The sequence below is a fragment of the Agelaius tricolor genome, unplaced genomic scaffold (genome assembly GCF_023055355.1).
Source record: "Agelaius tricolor isolate 1412-34295 unplaced genomic scaffold, bAgeTri1.0.p SCAF_57, whole genome shotgun sequence".
Lineage (NCBI taxonomy): Eukaryota > Metazoa > Chordata > Aves > Passeriformes > Icteridae > Agelaius > Agelaius tricolor.
Window position 1 is genome coordinate 1,547,700 of NW_027269317.1, and position 18,869 is coordinate 1,566,568.

At 58.3% G+C, this 18,869-nt stretch overlaps 1 protein-coding gene and 2 pseudogenes across 1 annotated transcript; 2 read left to right on the top strand and 1 right to left on the bottom strand.

The window, feature by feature from the left end:
• LOC139604931 (zinc finger protein 774-like) overlaps positions 1-18,869 on the top strand; it is a 239,435-nt pseudogene that overhangs the window by 210,294 nt on the left and 10,272 nt on the right.
• LOC139604893 (class II histocompatibility antigen, B-L beta chain-like) lies at positions 2,532-5,481 on the bottom strand (annotated as a pseudogene).
• LOC139604913 (serine/threonine-protein kinase PAK 3-like) lies at positions 6,119-18,452 on the top strand. The gene is given in 13 exon segments (XM_071456233.1): positions 6,119-6,167; positions 6,170-6,195; positions 6,539-6,623; positions 8,963-9,625; positions 9,817-9,880; positions 10,711-10,759; positions 11,800-11,909; positions 12,666-12,783; positions 13,177-13,276; positions 13,695-13,891; positions 14,801-14,938; positions 17,859-18,006; positions 18,078-18,452. Coding segments are annotated over 13 exon segments (2,034 nt in total). The 3' UTR covers positions 18,365-18,452.

Below are 18,869 nucleotides of genomic sequence, written 5' to 3' on the forward strand. Positions count from 1 at the left end.
CTCAGCCAGGAACCCTCGGTTCCATTTTCTGTCCCTGTGCGGCTGCGGGGGCAGGGACAGAGCGGCTCTGGGGGTGCCTGGCATCGGGCCAGCGTCACCGCTCGCCACGGGCACCGCTGAGATCCCGCGCCCCTGGGCACGCATTGCTGGGCTCACCTGAGCTCCCACCGGCCCAGCGCCCCAAGGTTCCCCCTCCCCAAAAAACCCCCAGCCCGGGGCTGCAGCGTCCCGGAAAGGCCTCAGCCAATGGCAGCGCAGGCAGGAGGCGGTGCAGCCAATGAGATCTCGGGGCGTTGTATTGCGTCATCGGCTGCCGGGCAGAGCCCGTGGCCGATCGCTGCCCAAAAGTGGCGGCAGCCAATGAGAGCGCGCGGCGCTGCCGAGCCCGCCCTGCTCCGGACTGGTGCTCCCAGCGCAGCGCGGCTGCTTTGGGGCTGCTGCTCCCTGCCCGGCCCCGGCCATGGGGCGAGGGGCGGCAGCTGGGGCCCTACTGGTGAGACTGGTGGTGCTGGGAGCCCCCCCGGCTGCGGGCGCGGAGCTCTCGGGTGAGCGGGGGGCGGGAGGCGCTGGGACAGGGTGGGAGAAGGGGGAAAAGGGGGCGAAGCGGGGAGCCCGGAATGGAGGGGGAGGAGATGGGGACCCCCCAAAGGGAGAGCGGGAGGGGCTGAGGGGTGGGGGGAGGGGAGGGAGGGGTGGTAGAGGGTGGGGAAGGGGGAAAAGCGGAGGGAGGGACCCCAAAACTGAGCCCGAGGGGGCTGGGGATTGGGGAATTTGTGGGAAAATCGGGGAAAAGGGACCCCAAAAGTGATTTGGGAACGGCCGGAGTTTGGAGGGGAGAGGATATGAAAGGGGAAATGGGGGAAGGGCGGCAAAGAGGAAGCGGCAGCGCGGTCAGGAGGGTCCCGTGGCGGCCGTGGGGCACAGGGGGTGCGGAGTGGGGATCCGGGGTGGCCCCCGGAGCTCTAGGGGTGCTGCTGGGGGAGTGCTGGGGTGGCACCCCCTGACCTGTGTCATGGACACTCAGGGATGTTTCAGGCGATGGCAAAGCAGGAGTGTTACTTCATTAACGGCACGGAGAAGGTGAGGTATGTGCTGAGGTACATCTACAACAGGGAGCCATACGCGACGTTCGACAGCGACGTGGGGCACTACGTAGGGTTCACCCCCTTTGGGGAGAGGTATGCCGAGCGCTGGAACAGTGACCCGGACACACTGGAGTACAGACGGGCTCAGGTGGACACGTTCTGCCGGCAAAACTTCGAGGGCATGTCTCCGTTCATCACGGAGCGCCGAGGTGAGCGCGGGTCAGAGCGTGTCCCCTCGGGCCCTGCCCTGCCAATGACCCTGAAGCCGCTCAAAACCTCCCTGGCCATCGGCCCAGAGCCCTCAGCCCTCCTTGTACCGACCCTCGGGATCTCCAGATCCTCCCAGTCCCTCCCAGTGCCCCCCGCTCCACGCGTCCATTTCAGCGACCGTTAAAGCTGACGCTTCGCAACCAATGAGAGCGCATGATTTTGATGACTCCCCTGTTGCTAGGCAGAGCCGCAGAGCTGAGTGCCCTGCGCTGGACTCGGCCTCCCAGAGCCGCGCACTTAATTCCCAGTTCATCCCAGTGCCATCCCAGTCCCTCCAAGACCATCTCTAATTCCTCTCCAGTCCCTGCCAGTGCATTTCCAGTCTTTTCCCAGTTCATACCCAGTTCACTCTCGGACCTCCACCCTCTCTCCCAGTTCCCCGCCCCACCACGTTCCCTCCCATCTCTCTCAGTGCCAACCCAATAAATCCCAGTCCCTCCCAGTAAACCCCAGTTCATTCCCAGTCCCTCCCAGTCCTTCCCAGTCCCACCCAGACCCTCCAAGTCTATTCCCAGTCTATTCCCAGTTCACTCCCAGACCTCCACCCTCTCTCCCACTGCCCTCCCATCCCTTCCCATCTCTCTCAGTGCCACCCAACTCCCTCCCAGTCTACACCCAGTGCCTCCCAGTATATTCCTAGTCCATCGCAGTCCATTTCCAGTCCAGTCCCATTCCCTCACAAACCGTCCCAGTCCCTCCCAGTCCATTCCCATTCCCTCCCAGTCCATTCCCAGCCCAGCCCAGCCCTCCCCTCTCTCTCCCAGTGCCCCCCAGCTGATCCCAGTGTGTCCCTGCTCTCTCTCTCTCTCTCTCTCTCTCCCAGTGCCCCCCAGCGTGTCCATCTCGCTGGTGCCCCCCCTCGAGCTCCCAGCCCGGCCCCGGCCGCCTGCTCTGCTCCGTGATGGATTTCTACCCTGCTGCCATCCAGGTGAGGTGGTTCCAGGGCCAGCAGGAGCTCTCGGAGCACGTGGTGGCCACCGACGTGGTCCCCAACGGGGACTGGACCTACCAGCTGCTGGTGCTGCTGGAAACCCCGCCCCGGCGCGGGCTCCTTCCTCCTCCCGCTCCCCCCGGGCCCAGCCCCCACCCTTTGTCCCCCTCCCTTTGCCCAAATCCGTCCCATCACCGCCCCCCCCAAACCCCTCCCCATCGCCCCCCCAATAAACGGCCCCCGGGGCCAACTGGGAAGCTTTATTGGGAGCACTGGGAGCAGGCACTGGGCGGGGGCAGAGCGCCAGCGGGGCTGGGGGGGACACGGGACCCCCCCCAAAATCAGCGGAGCGGGGACGGAGCGGGGGGTCCCGGCCGGGCCCGAGCCCACGGGGAGGGGCTGCGGCCGCCGCCGGCTCAGGAGCTCTGTGGGCAGAGAAAAGGGGGTGACACCGGGCTGGGGGACCCGGCGGGAGCGCGCACGCTCCGCCACGGCCGGGACGCCACCCCCGGCACCCGCCCTGACCTTCTTGCGCACGTAGAAGCCGAGCCCCAGCGCCAGGAAGACGAAGCCCAAGACGAAGCCCCCGATGCCCGTCAGCATCTTGCTGCGGGCGGCGTCCGGCGGCATCTCTGGGGAGTCCGCAGGGCTCAGCACCCCCAAAACCTCTCACGGACACCCCCAGCCCCCTCCCAGCGCCCTCCCTGTGGCCCCCAGCCCAGCCAGGAGCCCCTGAAACCTCCCCCTGATCCCTTTTTGTCCTGGCCAGGAGCCACCAAAGCCCCTCCCATCCCTCTGAGGATCCCACAGCCCCCTCCCAGTTGCCCCCAGCGCCCCAGGAGCCCCAAAGCCTCTCGCAGTCCCTTGGCAGCCCCAGCAGGACTCAGCCAGAGCCCTCCCAGTCTGTGCCCAGCACAACCGAGCTCATGGCGAGCCCCGCTTGGCCATGGCCGATCTCCTTCCAGCCCCTCCGGGCTCACTGCGATCCCTCCCAGTCACACCCAGCGCCCCCAAACTCCCTCCCAGTCATACCCAGCTCCCCCAAACTCCCTCCCAGTCACACCCAGCGCCCCCAAACTCCCTCCCAGTGCCCACCAGGACCCTCCCAACCCCATCCCACCCTCCCCAGCCTCCCCCAAACCCCTTCCCAGCCCTTGCCCAGCCCCCAGGCCCTCTCCCAGTCCCAGCCCGGCTCTCTCCAGCTCCCTCCCAGTGGCTCCCAGCATAGCCCGGCTCTGCCAGCGCCCCCGGGGGCTCCCCCGTAGCCCAGTGCCGGCTCAGGGGCTGCTCCAGGCTGACGTGCTCCACCTGGCAGCTGTAGGTGAGCCCGCGCCGGGGCGGCGTTTCCAGCAGCACCAGCAGCTGGTAGGTCCAGTCCCCGTTGGGGACCACGTCGGTGGCCACCACGTGCTCCGAGAGCTCCTGCTGGCCCTGGAACCAGCTCACCTGGATGGCAGCAGGGTAGAAATCCATCACGGAGCAGAGCAGGCGGCCGGGGCCGGGCTGGGAGCTCGAGGGGGGCACCAGCGAGATGGACACGCTGGGGGGCACTGGGAGAGAGAGAGAGAGAGCGGGGACACACTGGGATCAGCTGGGGGGCACTGGGAGAGAGAGGGGAGGGCTGGGCTGGGCTGGGAATGGACTGGGAGGGAATGGGAATGGACTGGGAGGGACTGGGATGGATTGGGTGGCACTGAGAGAGGGTAGTAGGGGCTGGGGGGGCAGTGGGAGAGAGGGAGTGAACTGGGAATGGACTGAGAATTGATTTGGAGGGGGTGGGTGGGACTGGGAAGGACGGGGAGTAACTGGAAACGCACTGGGAATTGACTGGGAGGAACTTGGGTGGCTTGGAGGAAATAGGAGGAGATGAGGGGCCCAGGGATTGAGGATGGTGCTGTGGGAATTAACTGGGAATGACCTGAGTATAAGTGAGAGGGACTGAGAAGGCACTGGGAGGGATCTGGGAATGGACTGGGAGGGACTGGGATGGAACCGGGAATGAAGTGCGCGGCACTGGGAGGCCGAGTCCAGCGCGGGGCACTCGGCGCTGCGGGTCTGCCTAGCAACAGATGAGTCATCAGAGCGACGCGTTCTGATTGGCTAAAAAGCGTCAGTTGTACGCGTCGCTGAAATGGACGCGATGGGGGCCACTGGGATGGACTGGGGGGGGTCACTGAGGGGGACAACGGGCGTCGGGGATGGGCCCAAGGAGGGCTGAGGGCTCTGGGCCGATGGCCAGGGAGGTTTTGAGTGGCGCCAGGGTCACTGGTAGGGCAGGGCCCGAGGGGACAGGCTCCGCCCCGCGCTCACCTCGGCGCTCAGTGATGAACGGGGTGGTCGTAGTTGGGCCGGCAGTACGTGTCCACTTGACAGCGTTTGTACTCCATCCATTCCGGGTGGCTGTTCAAGTACCTGGCGTTCCTTTCCCCAGGGGGGGTGAACCCCACGTAGTGCCCCACATCGCTGTCGAAAATCGTGTACTGCAGCCGGTTGTAGATGCGCCTCTCCACGAACTTCACCTTCTCCGTGCCGTTAATGAAGTGGCACTCGCAGAAAAACAACAGCTGGAACACCCCTGTGAGTGTCCATGACACAGGTCAGTGGTGCCTCCCCAGCACTCCCCAGCAGCATCCCCTGAGCTCCGCGGCCCACCCCGGATCCCCACTCCGCACCCCCTGTACCCCACGGCCGCCACGGGACCCTCCTGACCGCGCTGCCGCTTCCTCTTTGCCGCCCTTCCCCCATTTCCCCTTCATCACCCTCTCCCCTCCCACCTCCGGCCGTTCCCCAAATCACTTTTGGGAGCCCATTCCCCACATTTTCCCAAAATTTCCCCAATCCCCAGCCCCCTCGGGCTCAGTTTTGGGGTCCCTCCCTCCGCTTTTCCCCCTTCCCCACCCTCTACCACCCCTCCCTCCCCTCCCCCCACCCCTCAGCCCCTCCCGCTCTCCCTTTGGGGGGTCCCCATCTCCTCCCCCTCCATTCCGGGCTCCCCGCTTCGCCCCCTTTTCCCCCTTCTCCCACCCTGTCCCAGCGCCTCCCGCCCCCCGCTCACCCGAGAGCTCCGCGCCCGCAGCCGGGGGGGCTCCCAGCACCACCAGTCTCACCAGTAGGGCCCCAGCTGCCGCCCCTCGCCCCATGGCCGGGGCCGGGCAGGGAGCAGCAGCCCCAAAGCAGCCGCGCTGCGCTGGGAGCACCAGTCCGGAGCAGGGCGGGCTCGGCAGCGCCGCGCGCTCTCATTGGCTGCCGCCACTTTTGGGCAGCGATCGGCCACGGGCTCTGCCCGGCAGCCGATGACGCAATACAACGCCCCGAGATCTCATTGGCTGCAACGCCTCCTGCCTGCGCTGCCATTGGCTGAGGCCTTTCCGGGACGCTGCAGCCCCGGGCTGGGGGTTTTTTTGGGGAGGGGGAACCTTGGGGCGCTGGGCCGGTGGGAGCTCAGGTGAGCCCAGCAATGCGTGCCCAGGGGCGCGGGATCTCAGCGGTGCCCGTGGCGAGCGGTGACGCTGGCCCGATGCCAGGCACCCCCAGAGCCGCTCTGTCCCTGCCCCCGCAGCCGCACAGGGACAGAAAATGGAACCGAGGGTTCCTGGCTGAGGACAAGGACCGGGAGAGATCCCTCAGCAAATCCCGCACGGGCACAACAGACCCGGCCTGGGCACACGGAGGGAATTTATTACCAACCAAATCACAGCAGCACAAGGAGAAGGGAAAGAAATCTCTCCAACACCTTCCCCCACCCAACACGGATCACCCAGAACAGGGGTCACCAGGGCTCTGCCCAATGGGGGTCACTGGGGATCATCCAGCACGGATCCTCCCACGGGGGATGGAGCTGGAGCAGCGCACGAAGCTCTTCCCACACTCGGGACACTCGCAGGGCCTCTCCCTGGTGTGGAAGTGCTGGTGAGTGATGATCTCTGAATGCCACCTGAAGCTCCTCTGACATTCCAAGCACTCCTAGGGCCATTCCCCAGTGTGGATCTTGTGGTGCTTGCTCAGGTCGGAGGTCCTACTGAAGCTCTTCCCACATTCCCCACACTCCCAGGGCCTCTCCCCAGGGTGGATGTTCAGGTGTTCCATCAGGGTGGAGCTGTAGCTGAAACCCTGCCCACATTCCAAGCACTTGTGGGGCTTCTCCCTGCCATGAGGCTTCTCCACCAGCTCTGAGCTCTGGCTGGATCTCCGGCCGCCTTCCTGGCTCAGGGGGGCTCTTTCCTCCTCACACCTCCCTGGGCTGGGTTTGCAGCCCCTCCTCGTGAGGGATCCCTGGGGCTTTTCCTCCTCCTCCATCCGGCCACAGCTTGGGAATGACAAACCCTGGTTTGGGGGAAACCAAGGTGGGAGTGCCTTGGAGTAGAGGCTCCTCCTGGCCAGGTCCATCTCTAAAAGTCAGCAGGACTCTTGTGTCCATGAAAATCTCCACATATCAAGATTCAGCTGAAAAAAACTCTCCCAGGAGTTCTCTATTGCTGATCTCTCCACTTTTGGGGTTCCAGAGGTTTCCTTTCCTTGGGATCATGGGGGTCCAATGGTTCCAGGGGTTCTCCATTCTCCACTGTCCTGCTTAGGGATGATTCAGGGGCTTTTGGGGGTCCATGGGGTCCCTTCTCCCCTGATGCTCTGCTCTGAGATCCCAGGGATCCCAGGGGTCCCTCCTCTCCAGGCTCCCCCCCTTTCCAGTCTGCCAGGGTCCCCCAGCTCTGGGATTGCCCCTCTCTGCTCTCCCCACTCTGGGGGTCCCAGGGGTTCCCCTCCTCTGCTCTGCCGGGGGTCCCCAGGACCAATGTCCTCCCCTGCCCATACTGGGCAATGGCCACGTGGGCCCCCAAGGATCCCCCAAGGGGCTCAGCTTTGGGCTCCTGCAAGATCCAAACCTACACACACAGAGAAAACAAAACCTCCCAGAGACACCAGATGATATTTGGGGTCAATTCCACAATCTGCGAGCTCCACACACACCCCAATAAAAAACCCTCTCAGGGACCCCCCCCCCGATAGATTTGGGATGAGCTCCCCCTCCCCGCTCACCTGCAGGATGAGGTGGGGGCGATGGTCCCGTGGCTGCGCCACAGGGGGCACTGGAACCTCCTGTTCCTCCTGTTCCTGCTCCTGCTCCTCCTCTTCCCGCTCCCCCTTTTCCTCTCTCCCTCCTCCTCCTCCTCCTTCCTAATCCCACCTCCTCCCCAGTTCCTGCCTTCTGTGTATTTAGAGTGGAGACCCTTGCTTGTTTTTAGAACTAGAACAAAGATCCCAGATGGAACAAGGCTTGCTGCTTTTAGTCAGAACTATCAGTGACTAAAGGTCACGTTTCCTTTGCTTTGGTCCTGTCCTTGTTCCTCCTCAGTGTTCAGGCTGGGCTATGGGGTGTCCTTGTTTGCTGCATTTTCCCAGTTCCTCTTGCATCCTTTGGGCCATGGGCTGTGCCCTGGGAGGGTTCTTTGTGCTCCTTTGTGACACAGGAGAACCTTCCAGGTGGTTTCTGCGTGAGCTGCTGCTGGGATGTCACAGGAACAGCGCCACGTCCCCGTGGTGTTCCCGTTGCTGTGGGACACGGAGGCCTCAGTGCCCAGAGTGGCTCTGGGCTCGCTGCCGGAGGATCTTCCTGCCCAAGGCATTCTCAGCAGCCAGCCCAGCCCTGTCCTTCTGTGCTTGCAGGGCTACAGGCTGCAGGCGTGTGCAGCGCAGCCAAAATGATCCAGCACGTGGCTGCTGCAGTTTGCACTCTGTACTCTGTGGCTTATTCAGGGTATTTTTTAACCCACTTGGCACGTAAATCGAGGTTTTCCCTCGGTGCAGCATCTGTGGCTTTGGGCTTGCTGTGTGCTTTCTGTTCTTCCTCTGGAGCTGAGTTGGCTTTGGAACCAAATGGCCATGGAGACACCATTGCTTTGGGAGAGCTCCTGCCAGCAGCTGCAGCTGAAAAAGGGGGTATCTGCAGCCAGCGGGGCGTGCACAGCATCTGCAATGAGCCCTGGGGGGTTCTGTTCCCTCAAGCAGGGAGTCTGTGCCAGCAGAGCCTGGAACTCCCTCCCTTTGCTGCTCCAGCCAAGAACTGACCCAGCCCAGTATTTTGTGCTGTTCTCTTGCTTGCTGTGGGAAGGGACTGTGGCTCCTGGAGGCATGCTGTGAGAGCAAAATGCTCTCTTGGGGTTGCCTTGCTCCATGGCATTTCCCAGCACTGGCAGTTTTTCTCCTAACAGCATCTGGTTCATGTTCCCTCTCCCACTGCAGGGCACCTCATGTCTGGATTCCGAGCAGCTCCTCCTTCGGTGAGTGGGAAAGGAACCTTTGGTGTTTGGAATTGTGCAGCAAGTTGTGAGCTCGGCATGTGGCAGTCGAGGGCCAGCCTGGGAGGCTGAAGGAAAGTTCCTGTCAGTGTCTTTGCAGCAGCAGCAGCAGCAGCAAAGGGATCCCTGGCAGTTTTCTCCTTTTCTGCTGAAGAGCTTTTGAAGAGCTGCAGGTCTGGTTTTGCAGGCAGAGGATTGCTTGCTGGCTTGAGCCATGGTGGAATATCGAATTCCCAACAATAAGTGGCAATGTTGACTGTAGCCCATTGTTAGTTGGAACAGCTCCAAAACCCATTTCTGCGTAGTGCAGCTGGATGTGCAGCTGAGGATAAATAAGGTGATAACTGAGATAGAACTTCCCGTTCCTCACGCTGCCGTCTGTCCACAGGGCACAAAAGCAGCATCAGCACCTCCTGGGGCTCTCTCTGCTTCCAAAGAGGAGGCCCAAGAGGAGGAAGACAGCAGTGAGCTTCCCGCTGCTCTGGGGGACGATGGTGAACTTCCCTCAGTGCCGGGAGATGACAGTGAACTTCCCGCTGCTCTGGGAGACGAGGGCGAACATCCCGCGGGGTGGGAATGCAACGGCGAGGCTCCCGCGGGGTGGGACAAGGACAGGGGACATCTCCCGGCCTGGGACGAGGACGGTGGATGTCCCCTGGTGTGGGACCAGAATGGCCAAGCCCCCACAGAGTGGGATGAGGATGGAGGACATCTCCTGGTGTGGGATGAGGATGGAGCACATCCTGTGGCTTGGGAAGAGGAGAGTGAACATCCCCCAGTGTGGGAAGTGGACAGCGAACATCCCCTGGCTTGGAAAGATGATGGCGAACCTGCAGCGTTTTGGGAAGAGGATGGAGAAGCTGCAGCGTTTTGGGAAGAGGATGAAGGAGCTCCCTCTGCTTGGGAAGAGGAAATTGAACCTCCCTCCGCTGTGGGATCCTGGGCTGAACATTCTGACAGCAGCACAGCTGGGCAGCCAGAGGGGAGAGGGGAGTGGTGCCTGATGCAGCTGAGTACGTCTGCTCTGTTCCTGGGTGCCCGAGCAGGTGCTGTGTGTGTGTCTGGGCATCAGCTGCACCCAGTGTTGCTCTGCAGCTGAATGTCACCGAGTCATTTATTGTCCTTCCCCGGCTGACACCAAGGGGCTCACGGCCCCAGGGAGTGGGGCTGCTTCTGGCTCTGCTGCAAGGCGGGGTCTCACTCTGGGAGGGAGCGTCTTCCACGTGGTTTCTTTCAGGGAACACCGTGAGCGAGGCGGAGCCTGCCGAGAAATACCTGGAAGTGGAGCAGATTGGCCAAGGGTAAGTGCACGGCAGCTGCTGCTGCACAAGCAGGGCCGGGTGTTGTGCTGGTGCAGGATCAAGTGAGAAGTCTGGAGAGCTCCAAGCACCTCCAGACACTGGGCTACCATCCTGCTGTCTCTCAGTCCTGATCAGAATTGATAACTGTGGCCAGAAGGCGCCGTCAAAGGCCCCTGAGGCTGGCAGTGCCCTGCCTGCAGCAAGGAGCAGGACCTGGAAGATCTTCTGTCCCTGGAACTGGATTGACTAAAAGAGCAACTCACCATCTGGTGACTGTCAGAAAACAGTTCTCAACAAGATTTCTTCCAAATATTTTCCTTCAAAAAATATCCACTGCTCAGGATTATCAACCTAATAGCTTAGAAACAGAAACCAGAGATGAACTAATAAGTGCTCTATTCTAGCACAGGTAGCAGACCCCATCCATTCAGTAACAGACACAGAGCTGATGCACTCTGGGGGAAAATGCATCACCTGCCTGATGGCAGGGCCCTTGTGGAACCTGCAGGTCTTAGGCAGGAAATGGAAAAGGATGAAATGCATTCTTTGCCAGTTCTTTCGACACCCATTTCTCACCTCAGGTTTTCAACTAAAGCAATTCAGGGTGGACATTGGGATCTGCTCCAGCCCAATTCCTTGGTGTTGGGTCTCAGTTTTCTCCTGCACACCTTGCATGGCAGAGGGCTGGTGGCTGCTGTGCTGTTGTTGGAAGGGTCGATGCACCCAGGTGTTTGTGAACGCTGCAGGCAGCAGAGATCTCCTGTCTGGGCTGGCTTTCCCTGCCAGGGCCTAAAGCGCTGCTTCTTTCTTCTCTGCTGTTTTGTCTCCAGGGCTTTCAGAGCCGTTTATAAAGGACTCGACAGGGCCACTGGAGGAGAGGTCAGTGCCAACACGCCCAGCACGCCTGGCAGCTCTCCAGGGCTTTCCCCTCTGCTGGGAGCTGTGGCTGCAGCTTTGGGGGCCAGCAGAGCTTTCCTGCCCAGGCTGCTCCTCTGAAGGCAGAGCAGTGTCAGCCTGCAGAGCACAGCTGGGACAGACTTGGTCCTTCTGAAGCGCCAAAGGAATGCAAGGAGGGCAGCGGTGTCTGTCAGAGCAGGACACGCTGGCTTGGCCTTCATATCTAAAAGTGTGAATGCATCAGCTGCTGGAGACTGAGGCCCAATTGATCTTCATCCCGGCCTCAGACAGGAACATTATTTAGCTCTTATTAGCTAAAATATAGCACTATTATTTCCATCCTGCCTTTCATTTTCAAAGGGTACCTCAAGGCCTAATTAGGGAGAGATCCTGCTTGGGCTCAGTTTGGGGTTTTAGTCCCACTTCAGCTGTTCACAGAGAGAGAGGGAGAGAAATGAGGAGATGGATGTCCAGAGCAAAGCTCTCTCCTAAAGCCTGCAGTTGTGTTTGGGTCTGGTGTCAGTGACAGCCTGTGACAGGGATCACCTGAGCAATGGGTGTGCGTGTCTGCTTTGCTGTGCAATCCCAAACAGAGCAGCTGGATCTGAAATCATGACCAAATCCCATAGAATTGCTAAGCGGTTCCTGGCTGTTTTGCTCTGTTTTGACAGAACCAGAATTACCTCCTGCTTGCAAAATGGGTTTGAATAATAATAATGAGCGTGTTGAGGCCATTTGAGAAGACTGTAGGTGCAGAGAATGTTGTTAGAGCTTTGAGGCTGACAGCTGAGGGACCATTTCTGCAGAGCTTGCAGGGCCAAATGTCTCTGGCCATGTGTCCTGTAAGCAGCCCCCAGCTGGCAGAGCAATGGGCTGTGGGAATGGCCCTTGCTGAGCTCTGGTGTCCCATCCCAAGGCAGTTTGGCACAGCCCGGCTCCGTCGCTCCACAAAGACTCGCTCCGTGTTTGCTGTGGCCTCCTGCCACAGACTCCTCCAGTTCAAGGCTGCAATGTCCCTTCAGGTGGCCATCAAGAAAATGAGTCCCAGAGGGCAGAACAGGGAACGAGCTGTGAATGAGATCCTGCTCCTGAAGGACAAGAAGAGCCCCAACATTGTCGATTCTTTGGACAGGTGAGTGATTCAGCTCTGATCCCGAGCCCGGGCCCTGCGTTAACCTTTCCTGGCATCCGGAGTCTGCAGCCTGTTTTGAAAATGCCTGACCCAGCCACATCTTCCCAAACCAACAGCCTGGCAGTTCATCCCTCCATGTGCTTTTGTTGCTTTGCTTTGGTTTTTCCTTCAAGTTGACCCCGTTGGCTTTGTCTCCCAACAAGTGCTGATAAACCACAGCAGAAATGATTTCTCTTGGCTTCTTCTTCCCAGCCCTTTTCCATTGCTACAGTTGCCAGGAAGATCAGGTTCTTGTTCCCAGAAATGCCTCATTTGCCCATTTTTCACTGGCCTTGCCTGTTTCTGAAGGGACTTTCTGAAAGGTTTTCTGACTGCTTTTGTCCCAAGTGCTGCACGGCCTCCTCCCCTGGATAACCCTGGCAGTTGTGTTGCCTTGTTCTGGAGGGAATGGTGGAACTGATGAGTTCAGAAGCTGAACCAGCTGGGGCCAAGGGTTGTGGTTCCACATTGATTTGGGCTGTTGCTAAACTGCATTTTTCCCCTGCTTGCCATCCAAGGCCTCTCCTTTCTCACAGGTGTCTCCTTCCCCTTTAGACTGTGCAGATTCCAAGGGTTGTGCAGCCTGGCAGGAATGTCTCTCCATCTGATTCTGTCCTCACTGACAAGTGACCTGGAAACAAAACTCCACTCCAGGCTTTTCCATGGGGGAATTGAGCTCTGCACATTCATCTCCATGCCATTGCTTTCCTCTTCCAGCTTCCTTGTTGATGGAGATCTCTGGCTGGTCATGGAATACATGGATGGAGGAACTTTGCGGGACGTTGTCAGACAGACACGCATGGCTGAAGGAGAGATGGCAGCTGTCAGTCGGGAGGTGAGGGATCCTGCTTGTCACTCCCATGGCCTGGACACGATGGTCCTTCCAAACAGGGTGTGAGAACAGGAGTGGCTCCATGCTCAGGGCTTTGTTTCTGAGTTGTTTTCATGAGCTGGAGAAGAAAGAGCCTCTGCAGGGAACGGCCTGCCAGCATCACTGCACTTCTACTCTGTTCTTGTTCTCTCTCCTGCTGTTGTGGTACTCTCTGTGTGCTTTGGATTTGATTTGCTGTTCTCAGCTTTGCCTTGAGCCCTTTGCCTGGAGCTTGTGTGCACTGCACTCCTGGCCTGTCACAGCAAAGCTGCTGCTGGCAGAATTCTGAGCTGTCCTTTCTGGTGTGATATATTCCAGCCATTGGTTTTTGCCCTCGTGTTTCTTGTTCTCTCTCAGTGTCTGCAGGGCCTGGATTTCCTCCATTCCAACCGGGTGATCCACAGGGATCTGCAGAGCTCCAACATCCTCCTGGGCATGGACGGCTCTGTCAGGCTGGGTGGGTGTTCCTGGCCAGGCACGGCGCTCCCGGGCTGCGGGGCTGGGGCTGCTTCCCAGGGAGGGCCAGAGCCCCACAAGGGCTGCTGGGGGCACTGCCCGGCCCCTGCTGCCAGCTGAGAGCGGCTGCCCCTGCAGAGAGCTCAGGAGAGGAGCAGGGGGCCAGCAGTGCCTTTGCTCTGGCCATGGCCCTTCCAGAGGGGCAGCAGTGGCAATCTAAAGCTCCAAGGGAATCAGTAAAAGCCACTGCAGGAAAGCTGAGGGTTTCCTGAAGCGCCCAGTTCCATCTTTCCTTGGCTACAGCCCTGAGGACTTTTCCAGCTGACTTCACTACTGCACTCTCAGACTGAGCGTGGGGAATCTCTGTGCTTGGTTTCCTCATTGCAGCTGCCTTTGACAGGGTTTGTTTCTGTCCTCAGCTGATTTTGGCCTCTGCGCTCAGCTCAGCCCTGAGCAGGACCAGCGCAGCTCCATGGTGAGCACTGCTCACTGGATGGCCCCAGAAGTCGTGACCAGATCTCCTTATGGCCCCAAGGTGGACATCTGGTCCTTCGGCATTGTGACCATCGAGATGGTGGAAGGAGAACCTCCTTACTTCAGGGAAACGGCGGCCATGGTAAGAGGCAAATTCTCCAATGGCTGCAGAGGCTGCGAGCACAGGGGGACCCTGCACTGGGAGCAGCAGCTGGAGGTTTCTGCACATGGGAAGGGAATTCCCAGAGCACTCCAGCCTCAACACAGACGAATATTCCGCAATCTCCAGCAACAATTTGCTTTGGGATTTACGTTGTTGCAGCTCTTCTGGCTGTGAGAATGACCTGAAAATGTGAAGCAAGTGCATCAGGTCTAATGTTATCTTGCAAGAAAACCCCACATCAACTCCACATTCCGCCCCCAAACCCAACAAGTTTTCTGCAGGAGTTTCTAAAAGAGGTTTTGCGAGATGATTTCCCCCCTGATTCTTCTCACTGGGAAACTTGTTAAAAACATGAAAATGATTGTTTAACATCCCCATAGTCCAACACATTTCTTTCCTAGTCCAAGCTACTTTCTCCGTGTCACCAAGCCTGAGCTTTCAGCATCACAAACCTCCTGTTTCTTGCCTGGCAGTTTCTAGGATGGGGCATCAGGAATGCATTTACTTGAGTGTCAGTGGCACTGCAGAGATGCACTTGATGGAAGAATCCTCTGAAATAACACAGGCAGACCACACTGACTCTGGAAAATGGCCTGTAAAGCTGGTGTCCATATTTGGAGAAGCAAAATGGGCTATTTCTGATGGAGGTTCCTACTAACAGAGACAGCCAATGAAACTGGCTCTCAAGGCGAGATCATTTGGATGTTGCAGTGGCTGTGGCAGCCGCAGGGTTTGGGTTTTTTGCTTGGCATAGCAAAATGAGCTCTGAGCAGCATCTCTGGCAGGGAGCAAAGTGGCCCTGGCGCTGGGGCTGAGGCCCCGGGGTGGATGTGAGCCCGTGGGGGTGTGAAGGGAGCTGGCAGAGCGCTGAGTTTGCTTTCCCTGCAGGCTCGCGCTCTGATCCGGCAGAACGGGACCCCGCAGCTGCAGGAGCCCCGGCGCCTGTCGGCTCTGCTGCGGGACTGCCTCGAGTGCAGCCTGGAGCCGGACGAGGAGCGGCGCTGGGCTGCCCAGGAGCTGCTGCAGGTGAGAGCCAAGGGCTGCAGGGGAAGCAGCAGCGCCAGGGAGGGGTTTTCTTGTGGGGCCCCCTCCGATAGTCTCCAGTCTCGCTGCGTTCCACACGCAGAGCGAGCAGAATCCTTGCCTGCTGTGGCCTGGCAGGCTCCTTTCGAGCTCATCTGGACCTGGTGCCCCACAGCGAGCAGGGACATCTTCAAGCAGCTCAGGGGGCTCAGAGGCCTGCCTCACCTGAGCTTGGATGTTTCCAGGCAGGAGGCACCTCCCACATCTCTGGGCCCCTTCTGTCAGTGTTTCCCCACTCTCCTGGTTAAAAAATTCTTCCTTAGATCTAATCTGAGCCTGCTTCCCTCGATGTTCAAACCATTTCCCTTTGTCCTGTTGCAACAGAGCCTGTGAGGAACTTGACTCTGGAAAGTAACAGTTCATTTCTTTCCTTTTTATCCTTTGGACAGCACCCATTTTTATCATCAGCCAAGCCTCTCTCCAGCCTGGCCCCTCTGATCACTGCAGCAAAGAACCTGAGGGAGCAGCGGAGGAGATGAAGCACTTGAGGACAGCTTTCAGTTACAGTAGTTAGCACAGGTAGTTAGTTATGGTAGTTAGCACTGCTAGTTAGTTATGGTAGTTAGCACAGGTAGTTGGTTATGGTAGTTAGCACAGCCTGTTTGTTATGGCAGTTTTTGGAATACAAACTCTCTCAAACCTCAACTCCCCTGACGTGTCCCTTCCCTCTCCCGCTGTGACTCAGCTGCCCGGAGCAATGTGAGGGGAGGGCGGGCCCAGCCTGGCCCAGAGCTGAGCCCCAGCAGAGCCCTGGCAGAGCCCAGAGCAGCCTCGGCACCTGCAGAGTCAGCCTGGAAAGAGGCGCTTGGAGCCTTCTCGGCTGCACCCGGCTCTTGGCTACAAACTGTGTGTGCTGGAAAATGCCACCGGCTCTGCAGGAGGGCAGAAGGGGCCCGGGGAAGGCCCAGGTGCTCCATGCAAGGGAAAAACCTGCCCTGGGTTTGTTATAAATAACTATATAATGTTGGCTTTTGCTATTAGGTATTGACTTCTGCAAAATATTCTTAATCACAACAATTTTGATAGAGTACAGTTTGTAATCACTTTTCACTGCTTTTGCTACAGTATAATTTGTCAGCTTTTTGTGGCCAATGCCCTGGCCCCTGTGTAGCTCATATCCTCAGAACATCATTTATGGATGATATTTGAGTTTGTGGACAGTGTGAAAAACATACATTATAGTTTTGGCTTTTGCAAAATATTCAAGTGGATGCCATGTGTTGTGCATTAGAATGTTAACTTTTGCAGAAGTAGCTGTAGTTGTGAAATAATAACGAATGATTTAGTTTTGTAACTAACTGACAATAATAACACGAGATATTTCTTAAAGAGCTAATGTTCATTTAAAGTACTTGTGGAAATAGCTAAAAGCATCTGCATGGTCAGATAACATTTAAGGAAGGGATGTGATGGGGCCCCTGCCACTGACCCTTCCACTGTCAATAACTGTCACCTGCTGAAACCACAGAACAGGGGCCCTTGTGAGGCAGTGACACACAACCCTCAAAACAGCAATCCACGATTCCTGCACGTGCTCTAAAAAGGCGAGTTGGGGGTCAAACCAACCTAAAGAATTCCTGGAACATGTAAACGAGTTCAAAGAAATGTTTGAATATGTACAATCATTATGAATATGTATTTGAACAATACAATGGAGAAACTAGACAAGAAGAGTTGCTGTGGTTAACCGGTGTGCCTCTGGCCATTGCCAACACCCAGCGCTGTTACTGATTTGTCCCTTTTTATTCCTTATTAAACTTTCAAAAATTCTAAAGAGTGAGGCTCATTTCTCACAAAACCCAAGGTGCTCACCCCTTGTTCTTCCCCCAAAGCCAGGATTTGTCAATCCTAAACTTTGTCTGGATGGAGGAGAAGGAGGCTGCGAGGAAAAGGAAGATGCACTGGTGTGGAGGCCCATGGGAGTCTCAATCTCCCACCCATGGAGGACTGGTCCCCAATGAGAAGAATAGATTTCAAGGTTATGGTGAGAAGCTTGCTTCTCCCACAGATCTTTGCAGGCACATGCTGATTTATGGCAAGTTATGTTGCCCCATTGGCCTGTTGGCCTAATTACCCTAGTTCAACCCCTGTTACCCATCTCTGGTTAGTCCCTAGAATGTTCTCCCTCTCTGTCCCTCCATTGGCCCCAGTTTACTGCATTCCTCTGCCCCTGTTTCCCTATTAGCTGTCCCGACCCTTAACCCCTCCTTTGCCCCATTTCCCCCATATCCATTGGACCCTGACCCTCAGCTCCACCCTCACTACCCCATATAAAAACCCCCTGTGCCCTCAGCTTGCACCCTGTCTTTGTCCCTGGACCCTGTTCAGCTCTGTCCCCTGTTCCTGTACCAATAAACCCAGTTTGCTGAGATCATACCCAGACCCATCCTGCCGACTTTGTCAGCTTTATAAAGCAGCCGTGAGCTCCGGGCTCCTGAGTGCCGGACGCTCCAAGGGCCTCGGCAGCGCCAGGACGCTCCAGACTGGGACAGCCAGGCAGGGCAGGAGGAATCACTGCCCCTTTCCCCTCCCTGCTGCTCCATCTCCCAGCCCAGCATCGCTGCAGGACAGCCTCACTGCCAACGCCATCCTGCCAGGGATGGACTGGGGGGATCTCCTTCCCCTTCCCTCTGGCATGGAGGCAAATCCCATCTTCTCCTTGTCCACCCTCCTTCTTCTCCTCATTCTGTCCTTCATGCATCCACGTTCCTTTCCCAACTCCTTCCTCACTTGTTCCTTCTTGTTCCTTCCTCTCCTCCTGCCTTTTCCTTTTCCCTTCTCCCTGTCTCTTCCTCTCCTTGTCCTAACTCCCCCAGGCACTGAGCTGCAGACAGAGACCAGGGAGAACAAATCCCTGCCACAGAACCTCGTGGAAGAGGCCATTTGGAACGGCTCCACGGCGCAGGAATCCAACGGGGAGGAGAAGCCCCAGAGATCCCACACGAGGAGGGGCTGCAAACCCAGCCCGGGGAGCTGTGAGGAGGTAAAAGCCTCCCTGTGCCGGGAAGGGTGTGGGGAATGTGAGAAGAGCTTCAGGCAGAGCTCAGCTTATTCCTGGTGCCTCCAAAAACGGCGGTGCCAGATGCAGAGATCCCCCTGCAGATCCATGGGAATGCAGAGATCCCCCCGCAGATCCATGGGGATGCAGAGATCCCCCTGCAGATCCATGGGGATGCAGAGATCCCCCCGCAGATCCATGGGGATGCAGAGATCCCCCTGCAGATCCATGGGGATGCAGAGATCCCCCTGCAGCCCCCGGAGCAGCCACGCTGGAGCACGGGGATGCCTGAGAGGAGGCTGTGCCCCCGTGGCCAGAGGGGCCCCGCTGGAGCAGCCTGTCCTGGCAGGACTGACCCCGGGGCACAGTGACCCACGCTGCAGCACTTGGAGGGGGGCTGTGCCCCGTGGGATGGACTCAGCTTGGAGAAGTTCCTGGAGAAGTCTCCGGTGGGAGAGAGCCCAGGGTGCAGCAGGGGAACGACTCCTGTCCCCGAGCAGAGGGAGAAGCCCCGGGGCATGAAGTGAGCACGGCCCCATTCCCTGTCTCCGGCACTGCCGGGGTAGGAGGTGCAGCTGGAAGGAGGGAGGCGTGGGGGAAGGCTGGATTTAAGGCTCTTCACTTACTTCTCATTATCCTGCTCTGAGGTTTTGGAGTTTTCTGCCATAAATCCCTACCCTCCCCCACTCATCCATAGGAATTTGGGCAGTTTTCCATTTTTTGGGGAAATCAAAGCGATGCACTGAAGCTCCTAATTAGGGGATAGGAGAAGTGAGGCTCCAGGGCTTCCCGCTGAGCCAGAGCCACCGGAGCCGCAGTGCCGGGAAAGCCGTGGCGGGAGGTGCGGAGAAGTTTGTTTGTGTTTTCAGCTCAATC